This window comes from Ictidomys tridecemlineatus, chromosome 5 (genome assembly GCF_052094955.1).
Source record: "Ictidomys tridecemlineatus isolate mIctTri1 chromosome 5, mIctTri1.hap1, whole genome shotgun sequence".
NCBI classification, from domain to species: Eukaryota; Metazoa; Chordata; class Mammalia; order Rodentia; family Sciuridae; genus Ictidomys; species Ictidomys tridecemlineatus.
The window spans coordinates 99,658,955-99,676,480 of NC_135481.1; the positions used below are offsets into that span (position 1 = coordinate 99,658,955).

Below are 17,526 nucleotides of genomic sequence, written 5' to 3' on the forward strand. Positions count from 1 at the left end.
AAATTGTTTTGAAAATTGCTTTTTTTTAGTGCCTGCTGGAATGTTACATAATTTTTTTTTAGCCATCATTGCCAGAATTCCTATCTTCATCCCAGTGCCGGTGAAGACAAAGATAGAGGATGACTGAAAACTAAACTACAGCTTCTGCGATAGCTATCACAACAAACTGTATAAACTGATGCATCAATGAATAATAACTCAACAAGTGATGCTCAATCAAGGAGTTGATTTACTTTGGGAGGAAATGGACATATTAATGGATTCCTCTGCTTTGAACTGCTTGCAGAACTTGCTTGGACTATGTATCACTTGTATACATTGTGAACTATCTGTTGGTGCATCGAATTGTGGTAGTGCCGGGGTATCTTTGCTCATGGTGTCATCAGTGGTACAATTTTTCCAAAAGGGGCCGTCAATTGGCTTGGTGTCGTGGCATTTTGTGTCCTCCCCTTTCTGCTTGTAGCAGGTTATCCACAAGTATGGCTAAATAATGCTGGGCCGGTAGTCAATGACAGGTAAGATCCAATTGCAATGGTACCAACCTAAGACAGGAGGCTGACGCCTTGAGGTCAGCTCATCCGATGATGGGTAAAGACCATATGTAGTATTGGACAACCTAAGACAGGCATGGTCCCTAAGCTATATACTTGTTGTTTAAAAACAAAAGGGGGAGATGTTGAGAGCCACAACCAAGTCAAGATGGTGCCTGGCATTTTGCCAGAAGGAATGGTTGAGGGGTAGTGCCAGCAAGCCATTAAGATGATAATGGTTGAGTTGAGCTGTGTATAATTATTGGGATGATGACTGATTGCTGTAACTGGATGATGCTAAATTGAAACAAACTGGGTATTCAGTTGTTTATATAAACCTCTGCTGTCTGGCAATAAGGTGGCTCCTGCTACTTTGGGTGCCCGCTACTTGAGTTCTCTCGGAGTTCCCATTGAGTTCCTGTGGAGTTCGCCTGGGTTCTCGAATAAAGTTCGTTCCTGCTTGAATCTACAAGTGGCTCTTGACCTCCCAGTTATTTGTGCCCAGCCAGACTGCGGCACAGGAGTTGTATTTTGAGAGAGGCATTTAAAACAGTTAGCTTAAAGGGGCTGAGGCTGGCGCTCAGTGGCAGGGCACTTGTCTAGCATGTGTGAGGCACTGGGTTCCATTCTCACCATGTGTCCATTGACAACTTAAAAAAAAAAAAATCTTAAAACACTAAATACCGCCCTCCAAACAGGCATCCCAGCCGGCTATAGGCAGACTGCAGGTGGGCAGCAGCCATGGGTCCAGGGAGCTGGGGCCTCCAGACCTGCCACCTCCCGGCCTGCACTCCCCATGGCCCCAGGGAATTCCACCTAGGAGCTAGTCCTGGGCTCCCCTTACCGGCATTCGCGCGACCTCACCAGGGCAGGGAAGGTGCTCCATGTCTCCCCCTCTCCAAGCCTGTTTGCCCATCTAAAACCCGGGTTGATGGGCAACTCGGGAGTGCACACCCAGCCGCTGCCAGGCGGTGGAGCTATGAGGCAGACCCGCCGGACTCCAAGGGCCCCTCTTCCCTGTTCCCATCTTTCGGAAACCTCGCCTCTGCCCTTGGCCTCGCCCTGGCTGTGTCCCCACCAGGATCCACTTCCTGTCCTATTAGTTTTGATGTCATGTTTCCATTTTCATTTTTCAAGATATTTTCTAATTTCCCTTTTTGTGTGTCTGTGTGTGGTGCTGGGGATTGAAACCAGGACTTTGTGCATGTGAGGCAAGTACCCTACCAACTGAGCTATATCCCCAGCACTTCCCTTTTCTTTTTTGAGCCATTAATGAGTATGTTAATTTCCACATTTTTGTGAATTTTCCTTTGGCTACTCTTTTCTAGATTATTTGTTTTAGGTCAGCCTTTTCATCACCATGACCAAAAGATCTATTGATTGAAAAGACCAATTATAAGTTTATTTAGGGTTTACCATTTCAGATGTTTCAGTCCTTAAATGGCTTACTCCATTGCTCTAGACCCAAGGTGAGGTAGAACATCATGGCAGAGGGGCGTGGCAGAGGAATGGCTTAGGATTTGACAGCAAGGAAGCAGGGAGAGCACTTACCAGGAACAAAATAAAAACCTCAAAGGCACATGCCCAGCGACCAGCATATCCTACCTGCCTACAGTTACCACCCAGTTAATCTGTATCAGTTGATCAACCCATTGATTCGGATACAACTTTCATAATCTAATCATTTCACCTGTTTAAATTCTTCCATTGTCTCACACATGAGCTTTTGGGGGACACCTCTAAACCGTAACAATTTCATTGTGGTAAAAGATTCCTGATATGATTTTAATATTAGATGTGTTTAGACTTATTTTGTGGCCCGATGGTGATCTATCCTGGAGAATGTTCCATGTGTACTTTAGAATATATTGTTTCCTGCTGTCAAGTAGAGTGCTATGTATCTGTTTGTTAGATTCCAACTGGATTCCACCCCTTTATATACTTATTTGGTCTCCTATCTGGTTGTTATAGCTTTATTGAAAATGGAGAGTTGAAATCTCCTACTATTATTTGTTTGTTCTGTTTTTGGTGCTTGGGATCCAACCCAGGGCCTTGTACATGCAAGGCAAGCACTCTACCAACTGAGCTATATCCCCAGCTTCTCCTACTATTGTTGAGTACCTTCAATTCTGACAATATTTACCTCATATACTTGGATGCTTTGATACTAAGGGCATATATATTTACATTTATTATATCTTCCTGGTGAATTTGGGTTTTTTTAATCATAATAAATAAGTCATTCTTTGTCCCTCATGCCAGTTTTTGACAAAGTATTGCTGATACAAATATGGCCTGGTTTCTTTTGGTTACCATTGGTATGGAATATCTATTTCTATCTTTTTAATTTCAGACTGTGTGTCCTTGTCTCTCCATTCAGCAACTCTGTGTCTTTTGATTGGAGAGTTTACTCCATTTATATATAAAATAATTGCTGATAGGGAAGGACTTTTGCCATTTTGTGAATTGCTTTCTGCTTTATCTTGTAGCTATTTTGTTCCTCTTTTTCTCTTGCTGCTTTCCTTTGTGTTTCATTTTTTAATTGATATGTTTTAATTCCCTTATCATTTTCTTTTGTTTATCTTCCATGGGGATTTTCTTTATGGTTACCACAGAGAAAGACATAAGAATCCTAGGTATAATAACTTATTTTAAACCAATATGGTTTTACTTTAATCACATATAAAATCTCTATTTCTCACCCATTTTTTGTTATTGTTGTCACAAATTATACCTTTTTATATTTTGTATCCATTAACATAATCAGTTGTTTCATGCTTTCACTATTCTATATCAGAATTAGAAATTATTTATATAACACCTATTACAGTATTGAAGGCTATGTATTTGCATATATATTTAACTTTACCAGAGAGATCATTTTTGTATACTTTCATGTTGCTATCTAGCATCTTTTCATTTTAACGTTAAGGACTCTCTTTACCGTTTCTTGTAAGGTTTATCCATCAGTGATGAACTCCCTGATCTTTTATGGGAAGGTATTTTTTCTCCTCACTGTTTGAAGGAGTTAGACTAGATAAGGTATTTTCAGTTGGCTGTTTTTTCTTACACACTTTGAATACATCAAATCACTTTCTGGCCTGTAATGTTTTTGTTGAGAAATAGTCTTTTGGAAGCTCCCTTGTATGTGAATTGTCTTTTTTCTGTGTTCAATGTTCTTTGATAGTTTGAATATGGTGTTTTTGTATGGGCTTCTTTAGATTACAAGTTAGAGTTCTTTGAGCTTCTTGAATTTAGACTTCAAGTTTTGGAAGTTTAGGGCCCGTATTTCTTCAAATAGGTTCTCATCTCCTTTTGAAATCCCCATCATGCATCTATTGACCTGATAAATGGTGTCCTCTAGCTTCATCTCTCTTCTCCTCCTCTCTGCTTCTTTCTTTCTTCTGATTTCATAATGTTAATTATCCTACTTTGAGTTCACCAATCCTTCTGTTTGGTTAAGTCTAATGTTGAACATCTCTGATGAATTGTCTCATTTCAGCATTCTGTTCTTCAGCTCAAGATTTTAATACTTTCTTTTTGGTGATATTCTCATTTGTTCAAGTGTTCTTTTTCTGATTTCATTTAGTTGTTCATCTGAGTTCTATAAGTCCTTGTGCTTTTTAATTTTTTTTAAAAAAGATTGCTATTTTGAATTGTTAGGTAATTTGTAGATCTGCTTCTTTAGGGTTGGTTTCCAGAGATTATTTGTTCCATTGATTGGGCCATGTTTTCTTGTTTCTTCATATATCTTGTTATTTTTTGCTGGGATTTGAGAATGTGAAAAACATCCACCTCTCTCAATCTTTATAGACTGGTTACATACTGGGGGAGAATTGTACCAATTGTCCAACAGGAGATCCTGAGGCCTTCTTTCTCTCTCTCTCTCTCTCTTTCTCTTATGTCTCACCAGGATACTGCACATTCTATATTCTACAAGAAACCACTGAGCTCTTCTTGGTTCTCATTCAAAGTATGTTGACCCCCATCAGGCAATCTTTCAGGCAACTCTGAAAAGCTAGAATGTTGAATATACATTTCACTTTTCTAAGGTAAAATCCCTAAATTGGGTGTTTTCTCCTGATCATACCAAGTTGTAGTGGTTTGAGAAAGGCTATCTCAAGTCAAGTGCAACCATTTTTTCTTTACTCTTTCCATGTACCTGTTATTTGCTTTTCATTTTCCTGGAGTCCACCAACTTATTAACTGGTTTCAAAAGTTCTCATAAAGCCTTTTTAGACATTTTTTTTTGTTAAGTGTCTCTGTGGAATTATGAGGTCTTGGGCTTCTTATTCCTCTGTCTCCCTGACATCACCCGCAGACAGCTGTCAATTTTCACTATTGTTAAGATGAGTGAACCCCTGTCCTTCCATATATGTACTCTTTCTACTTAGCTATTTCAGTTTTGCACATACCTGTGAAATCAGGTAACATTTTTATAAAAATGTTATGATTTATTAAAATAAATGACTTATAAAAGCAAAACAGACCTAAGAAATTGAGGATGAAGGATTTGAGTCTAAACTTTTCAGAGACTGACTTGGTATTGGTCCTGGATGTTTTTTTTTTTTTTTTTTGACCCAAGATTAACAAAGTCTACCCTCTGAATACATAGAGTATTACTTTTATTTTTATTCACTATCTTATAATTGTTCTGTACTTTTGTAAAACCTAGAGTCTTAAAGCCTTAGTGTTTCCATATAAGCATCATAAGCCATATTCTACGGAAAGCTTCTCTCCTGGTGAAAGAGAACACTTTCTCTTAATGTCTAGCCAAATCTAAAATGCCTCCTGGAAAGTCCATATATTGGTTTCTCAACAGTTATCTTGGGTATAACCAACTTTATCAGTATCCTTGTTAGCCAATCAAATTCACTGAGCGGCAGCTTCCTGCTCTATTTATAAATATGATCAATTCAAATGAAGTAGTCCACTACTAGGTCAGCTTCCAAAGAAAGAATTGACTCTATTTGCAGCCAATAGACAAGGAAAGGCTAGTCATTAGCAGCTGTGGAAAATAAACTGGTGGTCCTGCTGTAAAAATGAATGATCATTATTTCACCAACTGAAAGGAAAATTGCACTAATCCATGTCTTATTATGCCAGGAGACCCCGGTATGAATTTTTCTGGTCCTTTCAGACCCGGAGCGATTGAGTGCAGGTTGGAAAAAGTAAGAAAACAATCCTCCTACCAAATTTATTCTCCAATATAAAAAAGGTTAAGTCACTTGGATTCTTAGCAGTGAGATCTTATCTATCTTCCTGAACTTGGAGACCTAGCTTACCTCAAATTATAGAATACTTTGCAGAAGAAAGTTGCATGGGCACAGGCCTCAATCATCAGTCCCCGAGAACGACCCTGCAAATACAGCCAGAAACGATCTTCCTCTGGAATCTCACTAGCAAACTGTAGGGATTCAAGGTTCTCTAGCATGTCCATTTTCAAGCCACCATCTCCTGCAGTGACAGATACCAATCAAGATGGCTTCCTACCATGGAAAAACAGAGGTCTATGCAGGAGAGATTGTCTTATGGTATGTGTACCTAGGGTAAAGTTCTCATGATAGGCTACAGCATCTCTTTCTCCAATATTGAACCTGGAGTTCATATTGTTAAGTATGGATCCCCCTGAGGATTCTTTATCACTGGCTGCCCATGAATCCTACATTCATGAAAAAATTTGAACAGAAACTCAAAGTAATTTGCTTCCCATAGGCTACAGGCATTTTTTTCAGCAAGTGAATATATATTTGCAATGGATTTCAGAGGTGTTCATGGGCAGGATCTTCTCCCTTCCATTCCCTGGGTTTCAGAAATAGGACTGGACACATAGGATCTTATTTCAAGGAAATCCTCCCTTTAACTAAACTTTCTGTGTTCCCCATAGGGTAGAAAAGAACCCAAACTAAATATCACTGGTCCCTTATCTAGGGCAGAGACATCTAGATTTTAGAAAATAAACTTGTAGATGTTTAATTCATCTATATACAGCTCTCACCAACCCAACTGAGATGTACTCTGCTCCACAGTACTTCTGGTCCAGGCAGATAACTAATACATATCTAAGTAGAATTACTTAAGAAAGTTTGTCATTATGACTCCTTAACTACCAGAGTACTTCAGTCTCCGAGTCTTAAAGGGGCCAGCCCCACCTGCAGGTTTTCCTGACCTGAACATGAAGACCCAAGTTCCTTTCACTACTTCTAGGAGTACTAAAACAGATCAGTATAGGACTCTTTTTTTCCCCAACAGAAGAGACTGGATTCTAGTTGTTTTTCCCCCCTAGACTTGAGTATCATATAGATCTTAGCGTTACTTGAGTTACTTTTGCAAGCCTGTCTTTTGTTCAAGAAATCACAGATCAATTTTATAGCAATAGTGATACTGAGATGAGGACTTAAAAGCACTCAAGTCTCTAGTACTCTTGTTAAATTTAAAACCAAAAATTTTTGAGGTGAAATTAACATAAAATTAGCCATTTTAAAGTGAATAATTCAGTGGTACATTCAAAATATTGTACAATTACCTCTATCTAATTCCAAAACATGTTCGTATCCACAAAAGGAAACCCTATTCACATTAAGCAATTTCTGCCCATCTCTCTCTAATCCCAGTCCATAGAAAGAAGCTTGATGGTTCCAGGGAACCATCACACTCCCAATCTCATTAAAAGCCAACTCCCTGGCACCTGAAGTAAGGAACATGATAGTTATTAAATTTAAGAAAACACTTCCTTACATCAAAAACAGTGGATAGGGCAATCTAATGTTGCAAGTGATCTTTCTAACTTCAACAGAAAGTGAAGCTTAAAACCTCCCACAGCAGTGTAGCGCAGCGTATGTTCAACAGAACAGATATAATTTCTAGGCCTGTTTTTACTTATACATTCTCAAAAATAGGGATTCATTTGTAGCTTTGTAATGTCAATGTGGCTAGGACCACTATTTTTTCCAGAATTCTCTTCATTGTTCATATCCACGAAAGGAAACCCTATTTACATTAAGCAATTTCTGCCCATATTTCGGGTTAGAGTGAACCACATGAGCTACTTCTGTCCAAAATCTTAAGGATGGAAATGAAACCCGCAATCAGTTTGTATTTCAGCTTGTAAGGCTGAAAGGCAGGCTCTTCCGTAGTCCACTCACATGGTTGCTTATCTGCTGGCTACCTTGGTGTATGGCAGCAGATGGACTTAAAACTGCTAAACCTTTTTCTGGATCCTCCTTCAGCTGCTTATTCCTGGGCGAGGTGTTTTTCACCTTCATGACAAAGGCCACCAGCTTCTCGTTCAGGATACCCACTCCAAGGTTGGAGGCAGTGAGAAGAGAGATGGGTCCTAGTTTATTTTCATGGTTCTAGCTTGTCCCTGCTCTCCATCACTTTATCTCCATCTTCCCTTCCCAACTGTCTGCCCTGTGAATTTTAAGTTCTACCACCAGGCATGAAGACAACTGCCTTACATAGACTGTCTATCTAGCTACCATAAGAATAAGGTCAAATCCCTCTAACAAATTAAAATATAGATTAGATAGTGTGTATATATACTCCTAGTAGTTCTGCTTTTCAATTCTAATGATACACTAGGTAATAAAGTTACCAACGTTTATCTGAAGATGAACCAATAACTTTAGCACAATCTAGCAAATTAGATTCTTATTTCTTCAACAGCAAGGATCATTAGAAAAGGAACTAAATACGAAGTTACCTGGTATTGCAAAGATTACCAAAGGGAGGAGCAAAAGACGGAGGCTGTCCCCCTTAAAGCGGGGTTTCTCAACAATGGCATTACTTACATTTGGGGCAAGATAATTCCTTGTTGTGGAGGGCTGTCCTATGCATTAGATGCCAGTAGCACCACCAAGTATGGCAATGAAAAATGTCTTCAGACATTGCCCAGTGTTTCCTGAGGGGCAAACTTCCTCCAACGGAGAACCATGTCACCGTAAAGCATGCTCTGCGCCTCTGTAGGCGCATGGTGTCTTTTCCTCCTACCACTTCTCCCACTCCAGATACAGGAGTACAGAACTCTACAGGGTTACAGATTATCATACCCCCACTTCACAGATGAAGATGAGTCCAGGGAGAAATGGATTCACTCAGCACCACATAGCTTGTCAGTGGCAGAGCTGGAAAAGAAGTTAGTTCTTGTGGTCACTCAGCTTAGTGCTTTTTCTGTTACCATACAGCCCTGCTTTGCCATAAGCACCATTACTCTATAACCTGACATGTGTTCACAGGTAGCTGAATGAAATCACGGACATAGACAAGACATGAGTAATTATTTCACCATTCAGCATAAAACAACTGGGCAGGGAAGAAAAGGCACAAAGGACGAAAAAGCTTTATTAGGAGTGTAGGCATGTATGAAAACCCAGGTCAGTCAAACAGGCTGATATTGGTTCAGGGCAGAAAACAGCATCACCAAACATTCTGTCAAAAGTCAAGTGTGAAAATAAAACCTCCATTTAAATATCCTCAGAGAAATGCTGCTGAGTTTAGCCTAGGTGAAACTCTCTGGACACTTCTGGGAAGATAATGAGATTTTTACCTAATGGGAAAACTCCAGCACTGCTGAATCTGAGCTCCGCATAAGGTGGTGGGTCTGGGATAGTAAAAGATAAGGGCGATATCTCATCAAGGTCATCTCAGTATGCCGGTGAGAGAGGAACCCTAAGTTTTGGGGGGGAAAAGTAGACTGGGACAGCAGAGGGGTTTTAGCTGAAGAAACACAATATCTTAGCAACATCTGACATAATGAAGAAGGGTTGCACAGCCTGGTTTGAGTGTGTCTCCAGCAGGTCCTGAGCAGTACTGGCCCCACTTCCAGAGGCCCCTGGAATGCAGCCAATTTGGTTCTGTTCTATCTTCCTTCAGAGCAGAACTGCAAACATCCAGCACTAGGTTCTGGACCATAATTAGCTAAGAGGAAATGAAGCAGCTACCCTGTGACACCTATACCTCTTATTCTAGGAGAGTTCCTTTCAAGAATGGTCACTTTTCTTAGACCAAGAGAGATCTTACCTAATATGGACTCCCACCTTCACATGAGCACCAGGTGGAGAGTATCTTTCTCATAAGTCAAAGAGTTAAATTGTGATAACATCCCTTGTACAGAAGATCAGTCTGAAGCTCTCTGTGTCCAGGTGCTGATTTCTGTCCCAAGATTAGTAGGCACTGCCTGTTGAATGATGGGGCCAAGTGATGTGATGCTGTAACTCTCCCAAAGAAGCAGACTCTCTACTTTCACAGGCAAAAAGGAAAAAATGAGGCAGGTTTCAGGGTAGCTAATGCCCTTTAATTCTTCCATCGAATTTGCTGTAGAGAGAGCAAAGAACGAAGGTGTGTGATCAGTTTTCACTTATCCCCACAGGAGGCAGAGATTAGAATGCAAATTACAGGGCTAGGTTGTGGCTCAGTGGTAGAGCATTTGCCTAGAATGCATGAGGCACTAGGTTCAAGTCTCAGTCACATAAAAATAAAATAAAGGTATTGTGTAAAAAAAAACAAAAACAAAACCCGAGCTATATCCCTATGGCCCTATTTAAAAATTAAAAAAAAAAAGAATGCAAATTACATAAGAAAAAGGAAAGTAAGGATTGGATTGGGGAGTAATTGGGAATTTTTTTTTACTATGTGGGGGAGTTAATTTATTCAGAGATGAATTAAATATCTATTCTGTATTTTATAGAATGCCTGATTTAAGGCATTTATCCTGGTTCTGTCCTCCTCAGGACCAAAATTTACTAGTTTTAGCTGACCTTAGCACAGGTATCAAAATATGTAATAGGAAATGAAGTTCCACATTAACAAAAAATTCAGTAATTTCATGCTATGAGAGATAATCAGCTATACTCCCCAAATACTTAAAATCTATTTTACCCACTTCTTATTTCGAATAGGTAGATCATATCCATCCAAGAAGACTGTATAGTCTGAGTATTTAGAATCTGTAACATGTTTTTATAGTTTCAACAGTTCCTACAGTCTGTAAGGTTTAACTATGATGGTCTGATAAGCATCATAGTTAAGACTCAGTCTGTAGTTCCCAAACAACCCTTTTATCATCTCATATCTCAGATCTCAGAAGTAATTTTTACTGTTCAAAGCAGTGCTTCTGAAATTTTGGCCCACAATGAGTCTTATATCCACAGGACTCAGCTAAGTGCAATACTGCCCAAGTCTTGGGAACATACAATTGACACTACTTTGTGAACTATCTGTTTCCTAGGACAACTGGAGGGGAAAGTGCAGCTGCTCACCGAGCTGCTGAGAATAGTATCGATCTTCTCTTCCTCTGCGGATCCTTTATCTACCTTGCTCCTGTATGCTAGCAACTGCTGACGATCCTTCAGGTCTCGGCAGGTCTACACAGCAAAACAAACAATACAAACCCCCAATTAGTCTTCTCTATGAAGGACTGCCTCTTTTTGTATCTTACCCAATATGGACTCCCACCTTCACATGAGCAACAGGTGGAGAGTATCTTTCTCATAAGTCAAAGAGTTAAATTATGGATCCTCAAGGATCCAGGAAAGGCCAAGAGACCACAGTGGGATAACAGTTGGGGGATCAAGTACCCTCAGTACTTTATATTGGATTAAAGTCTACAGAGTCTAAGTAACTTGAATCAATTCTGAGTTCTCCAAATGCAACAAATTATAAAAGCACAGAGAAACCTGTTAGAGGGCTGATCTCCAACTAACGCTTGCCAGACTATTTTCTCCTTTAAGTCCAATCTGATAAAAGCATCTCAGGATCTAGGTCACAGAAAATTATAATCCCTCAATCTTCACCAAGGATCAAATTTGGGGTTTTCATTTCTTAGGACTCACATCAATGACGACATCATGGCACTTGAACTTAGTAGCTAAGTTTAATTTTGTGTCCACATCTTCTACCAAATTGACATACTCCTGTAATATCTGGGGGAAGAGATACTTCTGATTAATAATTCCCATAGAACACAGAGCTCCACAGGTAGAAAATAAAATGTCTGGAAGAAGGTAAAGAGTTCAATATTAAATATCTACTCTTTCCATCAACACACATAGGATTAGTTCTGCAGAAGAAAATGAGGTGATATTAGACACCACTTCTCTGAAGCCCCAGGAAAGAAGGGAAGAGCACATTCCTTCTTATCCTAAAGTCAGATATGAATGTTGGCAAGGCACAGCACTAGAGAAGATCTGACTTCTGCTTCTATTTTTAGGATGAAATTTTTTTGTGTGTGTGGTGCTGGAGATTGTTCGCCATGGCCTTACGCATGCAGGGCGAACTCTCTACCAACTGAGCTATATCCCCAGCCCAAGGATAAATTTTTTTATTGGTACATTATAAATATACATAATGGAATACACTATGTCATATTCATACATGTATATAATCTCATTCCCCAGTACCTTCCCTTCTTACTGCCTACTGCTTCTTGATACTCATTGATCAATATCATTTTGAATAATTTGAATAGTATATCAGTTCTTCACATGGCTAAACACAGTAGATGCTGCTAACAGATGACAGTCTACAGAGTTACTTCTAAGGGGGAAGAGACTGTTCTTTCCTGGCCTTACCTATTTTTCAAGATCTAGTGCAGCCACTGTATGCCAATGAGGGAAATCAGAACAGGCCAACTATCCATTACTGAATAGCAAGAGGCTAAAAGTTGAGTCTCCCAGAGTATCCTGTACTCAAATCTCTTTATAAGCCATTACCTGGACAGGGGCACTGTTCTTGTGCAAAATTTCCACAACTCGATGAAAGCCGATGGGTGCTCTCTTCTTGGTGTAACCCAGCCAGTTCTGAAAAAGGAAGATGGGAGGCAGCAGAGGTAGAATAGTGAACACACTCTGAGCTAGTAGTCTCTCAATGTTTTATGGACAAGCCAGAATAACATGGTGGGGAGGTGAACAGATTACTATGAGGGATAGAGAAATGGTAAGAGTTTCATTTTTCTGAGAAATCAAAGGATTTTAGGGAGTAGAAGAAAGTCAGAGATATAAATTCTTAGATCTATAAACACTAATGCAGGAAAAAAATTGTAAAATACTACCAAATAGAATGAGTAAAATTCTGACTTCTATATCATTACATGTTGTATAAATGTTCATTTGTAAACTCATAGAGGAAAGGTCAGGAAACCTACTGATAAGATTTTTAATAGTGTTTGCCTTAATGAAGGGACTGAAGTAGAAGCTGGTACACACTGAAAAAGAAGCCACTCTAAAGCATGCACTCTACCACTGAACTACACCCCTAGCCTTCTTACTCTTTATATACTTTCATGTAGTATTTGATTTTGATACAGGTACATTTTACTTTGGTAGTTAAAAGTAACCAATTCATTGACAAGAAGGAAAATCAGAAAATTCTGAAATCCATAAGGAAAAAAACCCTATATTTAAAATGTAAACCAATTTGTATTAAATAATAAAAGACCCCCAATAGCCAAAACAATCCAAGAAAAATAAATTTGAAGGCATCACAAGTCCTGATTTCAAATTATAATCTAAAAATATAATAATCAAAACAATATGTGTCTGACAAACATATAGACTAGTAGAACAGAAAAGAGAATCCAGAAATAAAACCAAGCGTATGTGGTCAACTAATTTCCAACAAGGGCAGCAAGAGGATGCTGCCCTTGTTGGAAATGATGCTGGGGAACCTGAATTTCCACAAGTAAAAAAAATGAAATGGACTCTTACCTTATGCTATATATAAAACTCAACTTAAAATGGACAAAAGACCTAAATATAAGACTTGAAATCATAAAACTCCTAGAAGAAAACATAAGGGAAAAAGTCCTTGACACTGGCCTTGGCAAAGAATTTTCAGATATCACGTCAAAAGCTCAGGCTATAAAAGCAAAAATAAATAAAAGGGACTACATTAAACTAAAAAACTTCTGCAAAACAAAGCAAACAATCAAAATAAAAAGGCAACCGATGAATTGGGAGAAAATATTTGCAAACCATATGTCTGATAAAGGGTTGATATGTAAACTTTTATAAAAAATTCAACAACTCAATAGCAGAAATACAAATAACGCAATTTAAAAATGGGCAATTGACCTGAATAGACATTTCTCCAAAGATGTACAAAACAGCCAGCAGGTATCTGATCAGTATTCACTAATCATCAGGAAAATGCAAATCAATAACACTGTATCATCTCACACTTGCCAAAATGGCCATTATCAAAAAATCAAGCAGTAGTAAGTGTTGGTGAGGGTGTGTAGAAAGGAAATGTGTGTCCATTGTTGTAGGAATAAAGACTGGTGCAGCCATTATGGAAAACAGTATGACGGTTCCTAAAGAAATCAAAACTAAAACTATCATATGATGCAGTAATCCCTCTTTTGGGTGTACACCAAAGATAATAAACTCACCACCTCATAAAGACGCCTGCACGTCCTCCTCCATTACAGCATTATCCACAACAACCAAGATATGAAAAAAAAAAGTAAGCGTTCATCACTGGACAAATGGATAAAGAACTGATGTATATGGGTGTATACACATGTAAACAATGCGAGAGTGCTCAATCTTAATGAGATTCTGCCATTTGTAACTGCCTGGATGAATCCAGGGGACATTATGCTAAATGAAATAAGCCAGACACAGAGAAAAATACTGCAAGATCTTACTTATATGTGTAATCTGAAAAAAAAAAAAAGTCAAATATATAGAAATGGAGATCAGTGATTTCAAGGTATAGAGGAAGTGCAGGCTAGAGGGTACAAAGTCACAATAATGGAGGATAAATAAATCTAGAAAGCCAAGGTACAACATGAGGACTAAAGTTAATAGTATTATGTTGTATATTAGAAATTTGCTAAGAGTGGATTTGAGGAACTATTCCACATATATATAAAATGGCAACTGTGAGATGGATGTTAATTGGGTTGGCTATAATCATTTCACTATGTATATCAAAACCCCATGTGTCACTCCTTAATGTATATAATAATTATCAAAAAATGTAAACTAGTAAAGAAATTACAACCAAAAACAATACATGGTCCTTAATTAGCTCCAAATAGCATGTAAATACAAAAACAGTTATAAATAAATATATTAAATTCAGACTATATTATTTAATTATGGATTATATATACACATGGCAAATATATGTGATATTATTATTGTATGAGTGTCAATTTTCTGGAGACAGAGACTATTTTCTGGAGTTAATGCTTAAGTATTTAAGAAAGAAGTGTCATGAAGTCTGCAATTTACCTTCACATGGTTCAGGAAAAAATCTATGTATATAGAAGAAAAAGCTAGCTAGTATGGCAAAAAATGTTGATAAATTATTGAAGTGGTAAAGACCACATATATTCTCTTTTTTTAGGTTTGAAATTTTAGAAAATAAAAGGTTGGAGGGAAAAAGTTCAAAAAGTAACTTGAGCCAGGTATGGTGGTACATACCTATAATCGCAGCACCTTGGGGTGGCAGAGGCAGGAGGATTTTGAGTTCAAAACCAGCCTTAGCAACTTTAAGAGGCCCTAAGCAACTTAGTGAGACCCTATCTCTAAATAAAAATGAAAAGGGCTGAGGATGTGGCTCAATGGTTAAATGCCCTTGGATTCAATCCCTGGTACCAAAAAAATAAAAAATAAAAAGTTACTAGGACTTACAAAATGATACGATGACCCTTCTTTCTCCCAAGGCCTTAGCAGTATAAACCAATTCTAGGACACCTACCTTTGTGGTGAAGAGGGCATCTACGTCATGCCAGGCTCGAAGTTTGGCACGAGCAGCCAGGGCTGTCAGCACATACTGTTTGTCTGGGATCTAAAAATCAAAGAGCAGGAAAAATTAAGAGAAAATAGAAATGTATTGGGGCTGGGGATGTGGCTCAAGCAGTAGCACGCTCCCCTAGCACATGTTCGATCCACAGCACCACATACAAATAAAGATGTTGTGTCGGCTGAGAACTAAAAAATAAATATTAAAAAATTCTCTCTCTCTCTCTCTTTAAAAGAAAAAAAATTCTCTCTTTCTCTCTAAAAAAAAAATGTATCTACAGAGGTGCTTGAGAATTTTAGAAAAGAAAAATATACCATGGTATTGATTCTACCCCTTAAAGTCAATAAATTTTTCAGGTCAACAAGAATCACTTAACTTCCAAGGCCCAGCACGATTATACACCATTTGGTTCAAGTTCTCTCATTTCCCATAAATTTCATCCCCTTTTACCTTTAACCTTGAGCATCAAAGAACTTGGTGTACAGGGTTATCAAGCAAATCCACTCCAGATTAATATGTACCTACCTTAAATGTCTTCTTCAGGTTGATAGGACTGCTGAATGTCCCCTAGGATTAAAGTGGAAAAAGCAACTTTAATGAGATCACTCAATCTCCCATTTTCCATTCTACTACAGACTCTCTACAGCTCATTTTATAACCATTTAAACCCAGAAATTAATTTACAAGAAAAACTCCAGAGGACTTAATGAAATTATTACAACCTAGTTTATCAAGGAACTGGATTAAAAAGGAAGGTGCTCTTTCCAACTTTCTGCTCATCCAAATAGAAGCTGGGCACGGTGGTGAACACCTGTAATCAGAGCAGCTCAGGAGGCTGAGACAGGAAGATTGCAAGTTCAAGGCCAATCTCAGGAACTTAATGAGACCCTGTCTCAAAAATAAAAAGGGATGGAAATATATAACACAGTGGTAAAGCATCCCCAGGTTTAATCCACAGAGCCAAAACAAACAAACAACAAAATCAAATAAGGGGGAAATATCCACTTGTGATCATTAAGTCCAAATCTCTTCAAAAACATTTTTTAGAAGGATTGACAGCTATCTGACATGCTGCTGTGGCTCTCCATACCATGGCAATCCACTGGAAATTATGGGCCTTTGAAGAGACTGCTATGGGAATCAGCACCAGAGACAAAACATGCTATGCTAGGGTCCCTCTTGGCTCACCCTTGTTGAGGGCCAGGAAAGCTTCCAGGTAGACTTCTGATAACTACATGCATTCACTATTATAAGAATGCATCAAAATACTGGATTTGAACTATGTTCTTCTTGGACAATGAGAGTTTGTGGGTCTTTCTTTCACGTTTTGCCTGTACCTCGGCCTCCATGTAGTGATAGAAGCAGGAGTAGAAAAGCGTTGTCACTAATGGCATGTTGAGGATGGAAGCTTTGCGTGGGTGCTTTCGGAAGATCTCAGTCTGTCCTGCTGACTCTAGATGCCGATCATTTGCCTGTGATGGAGTGAGCCAAGTGAAAAAAACACAATGTCTATGGAGCAGAGGGAGGGAAACCTTTAATACTACAGCAGTTGTGTTTCCCACCCTAGGAATGAAGCAAAAAAAGAGAAAAAGAAGAAACTGCTTAGGATATCCCAAAGGGCAGTTAAACTCTATTAAAAAAAACATGGATCTAAGCTGAATAAAAAGATTACAGAAGAGGTGATAACATGGGAGTTTCAGAATGAAGAGCAAATACTTTCATGTTAGCAAGAGAAGAAAAAGAATGCCTAAGAACAATCGAGGAAGGGGCTATAGTGTACAGAACAGAAATAAAAGGCTTTTAGAGACTGTAACAGGAAATGACAAATAAGTGCAGAGCGTAAGAGTCTCCTAGATGCTGAATGGCATTTAGCCTGGGCACTAAAGCAGAACAGAGATGAAGAGTCTAACCTCAATAATGATTTGACGTTCCAGGAGCGTGTAATGGTCTTGTATGTGTGCAGAATCTTCTGCTGAAAATGGCAAACTGGTAGAGGGCCAGAAGGTTAGTACCTCTTTCTCTATGCAAAAAAGAAATACACTCAACTCAACCAAATTATCACTGTGAGCACAGAGGCTCACGGTGCTTTACAAATCTGTTCTCAATTCACCTTTAGAACACCTCTTTAAGGAAGAGAGAAAGCAGAAAACAGAGTAGACCTTTGGCTTACATTTTTGTATTTAAGATTTTGCCAATTCAAGAGGAATTCTTAAAAATCCAAAAACATAATCATTAGCGATTCTGA

General features: G+C 38.6%; 2 protein-coding genes across 6 annotated transcripts in view; both read right to left on the bottom strand.

Moving 5' to 3' along the window:
* The window catches only part of Noxred1 (NADP dependent oxidoreductase domain containing 1), a 36,118-nt gene extending 27,361 nt beyond the window's left edge, over positions 1-8,757 (bottom strand). Inside the window, exon 1 of the mRNA XM_078050609.1 lies at positions 5,816-8,757. Coding sequence (XP_077906735.1) covers positions 5,816-5,970 — 155 coding nt within the window. The 5' untranslated portion in view covers positions 5,971-8,757. The remainder of the gene's footprint in view (positions 1-5,815) is intronic.
* Positions 8,758-8,853: 96 nt separating this feature from the next.
* Positions 8,854-17,526, bottom strand: part of Vipas39 (VPS33B interacting protein, apical-basolateral polarity regulator, spe-39 homolog) — a 30,131-nt gene continuing 21,458 nt past the window's right edge. For 4 of the 5 annotated variants that reach the window (XM_078050593.1, XM_021723813.3, XM_078050591.1 and 1 more), the window contains 8 exons: positions 17,192-17,267; positions 16,619-16,753; positions 15,807-15,848; positions 15,237-15,326; positions 12,242-12,328; positions 11,363-11,452; positions 10,790-10,894; positions 8,854-9,845 (listed from right to left, as the gene is read on the bottom strand). In XM_078050593.1, coding sequence (XP_077906719.1) covers positions 9,825-9,845; positions 10,790-10,894; positions 11,363-11,452; positions 12,242-12,328; positions 15,237-15,326; positions 15,807-15,848; positions 16,619-16,753; positions 17,192-17,267 — 646 coding nt within the window. In that variant the 3' untranslated portion in view covers positions 8,854-9,824. Of the gene's footprint in view, positions 9,846-10,789; positions 10,895-11,362; positions 11,453-12,241; positions 12,329-13,917; positions 13,946-15,236; positions 15,327-15,806; positions 15,849-16,618; positions 16,754-17,191; positions 17,268-17,526 lie in introns of those variants that run through there. The other variant, XR_013439165.1, reaches the window with a different exon arrangement.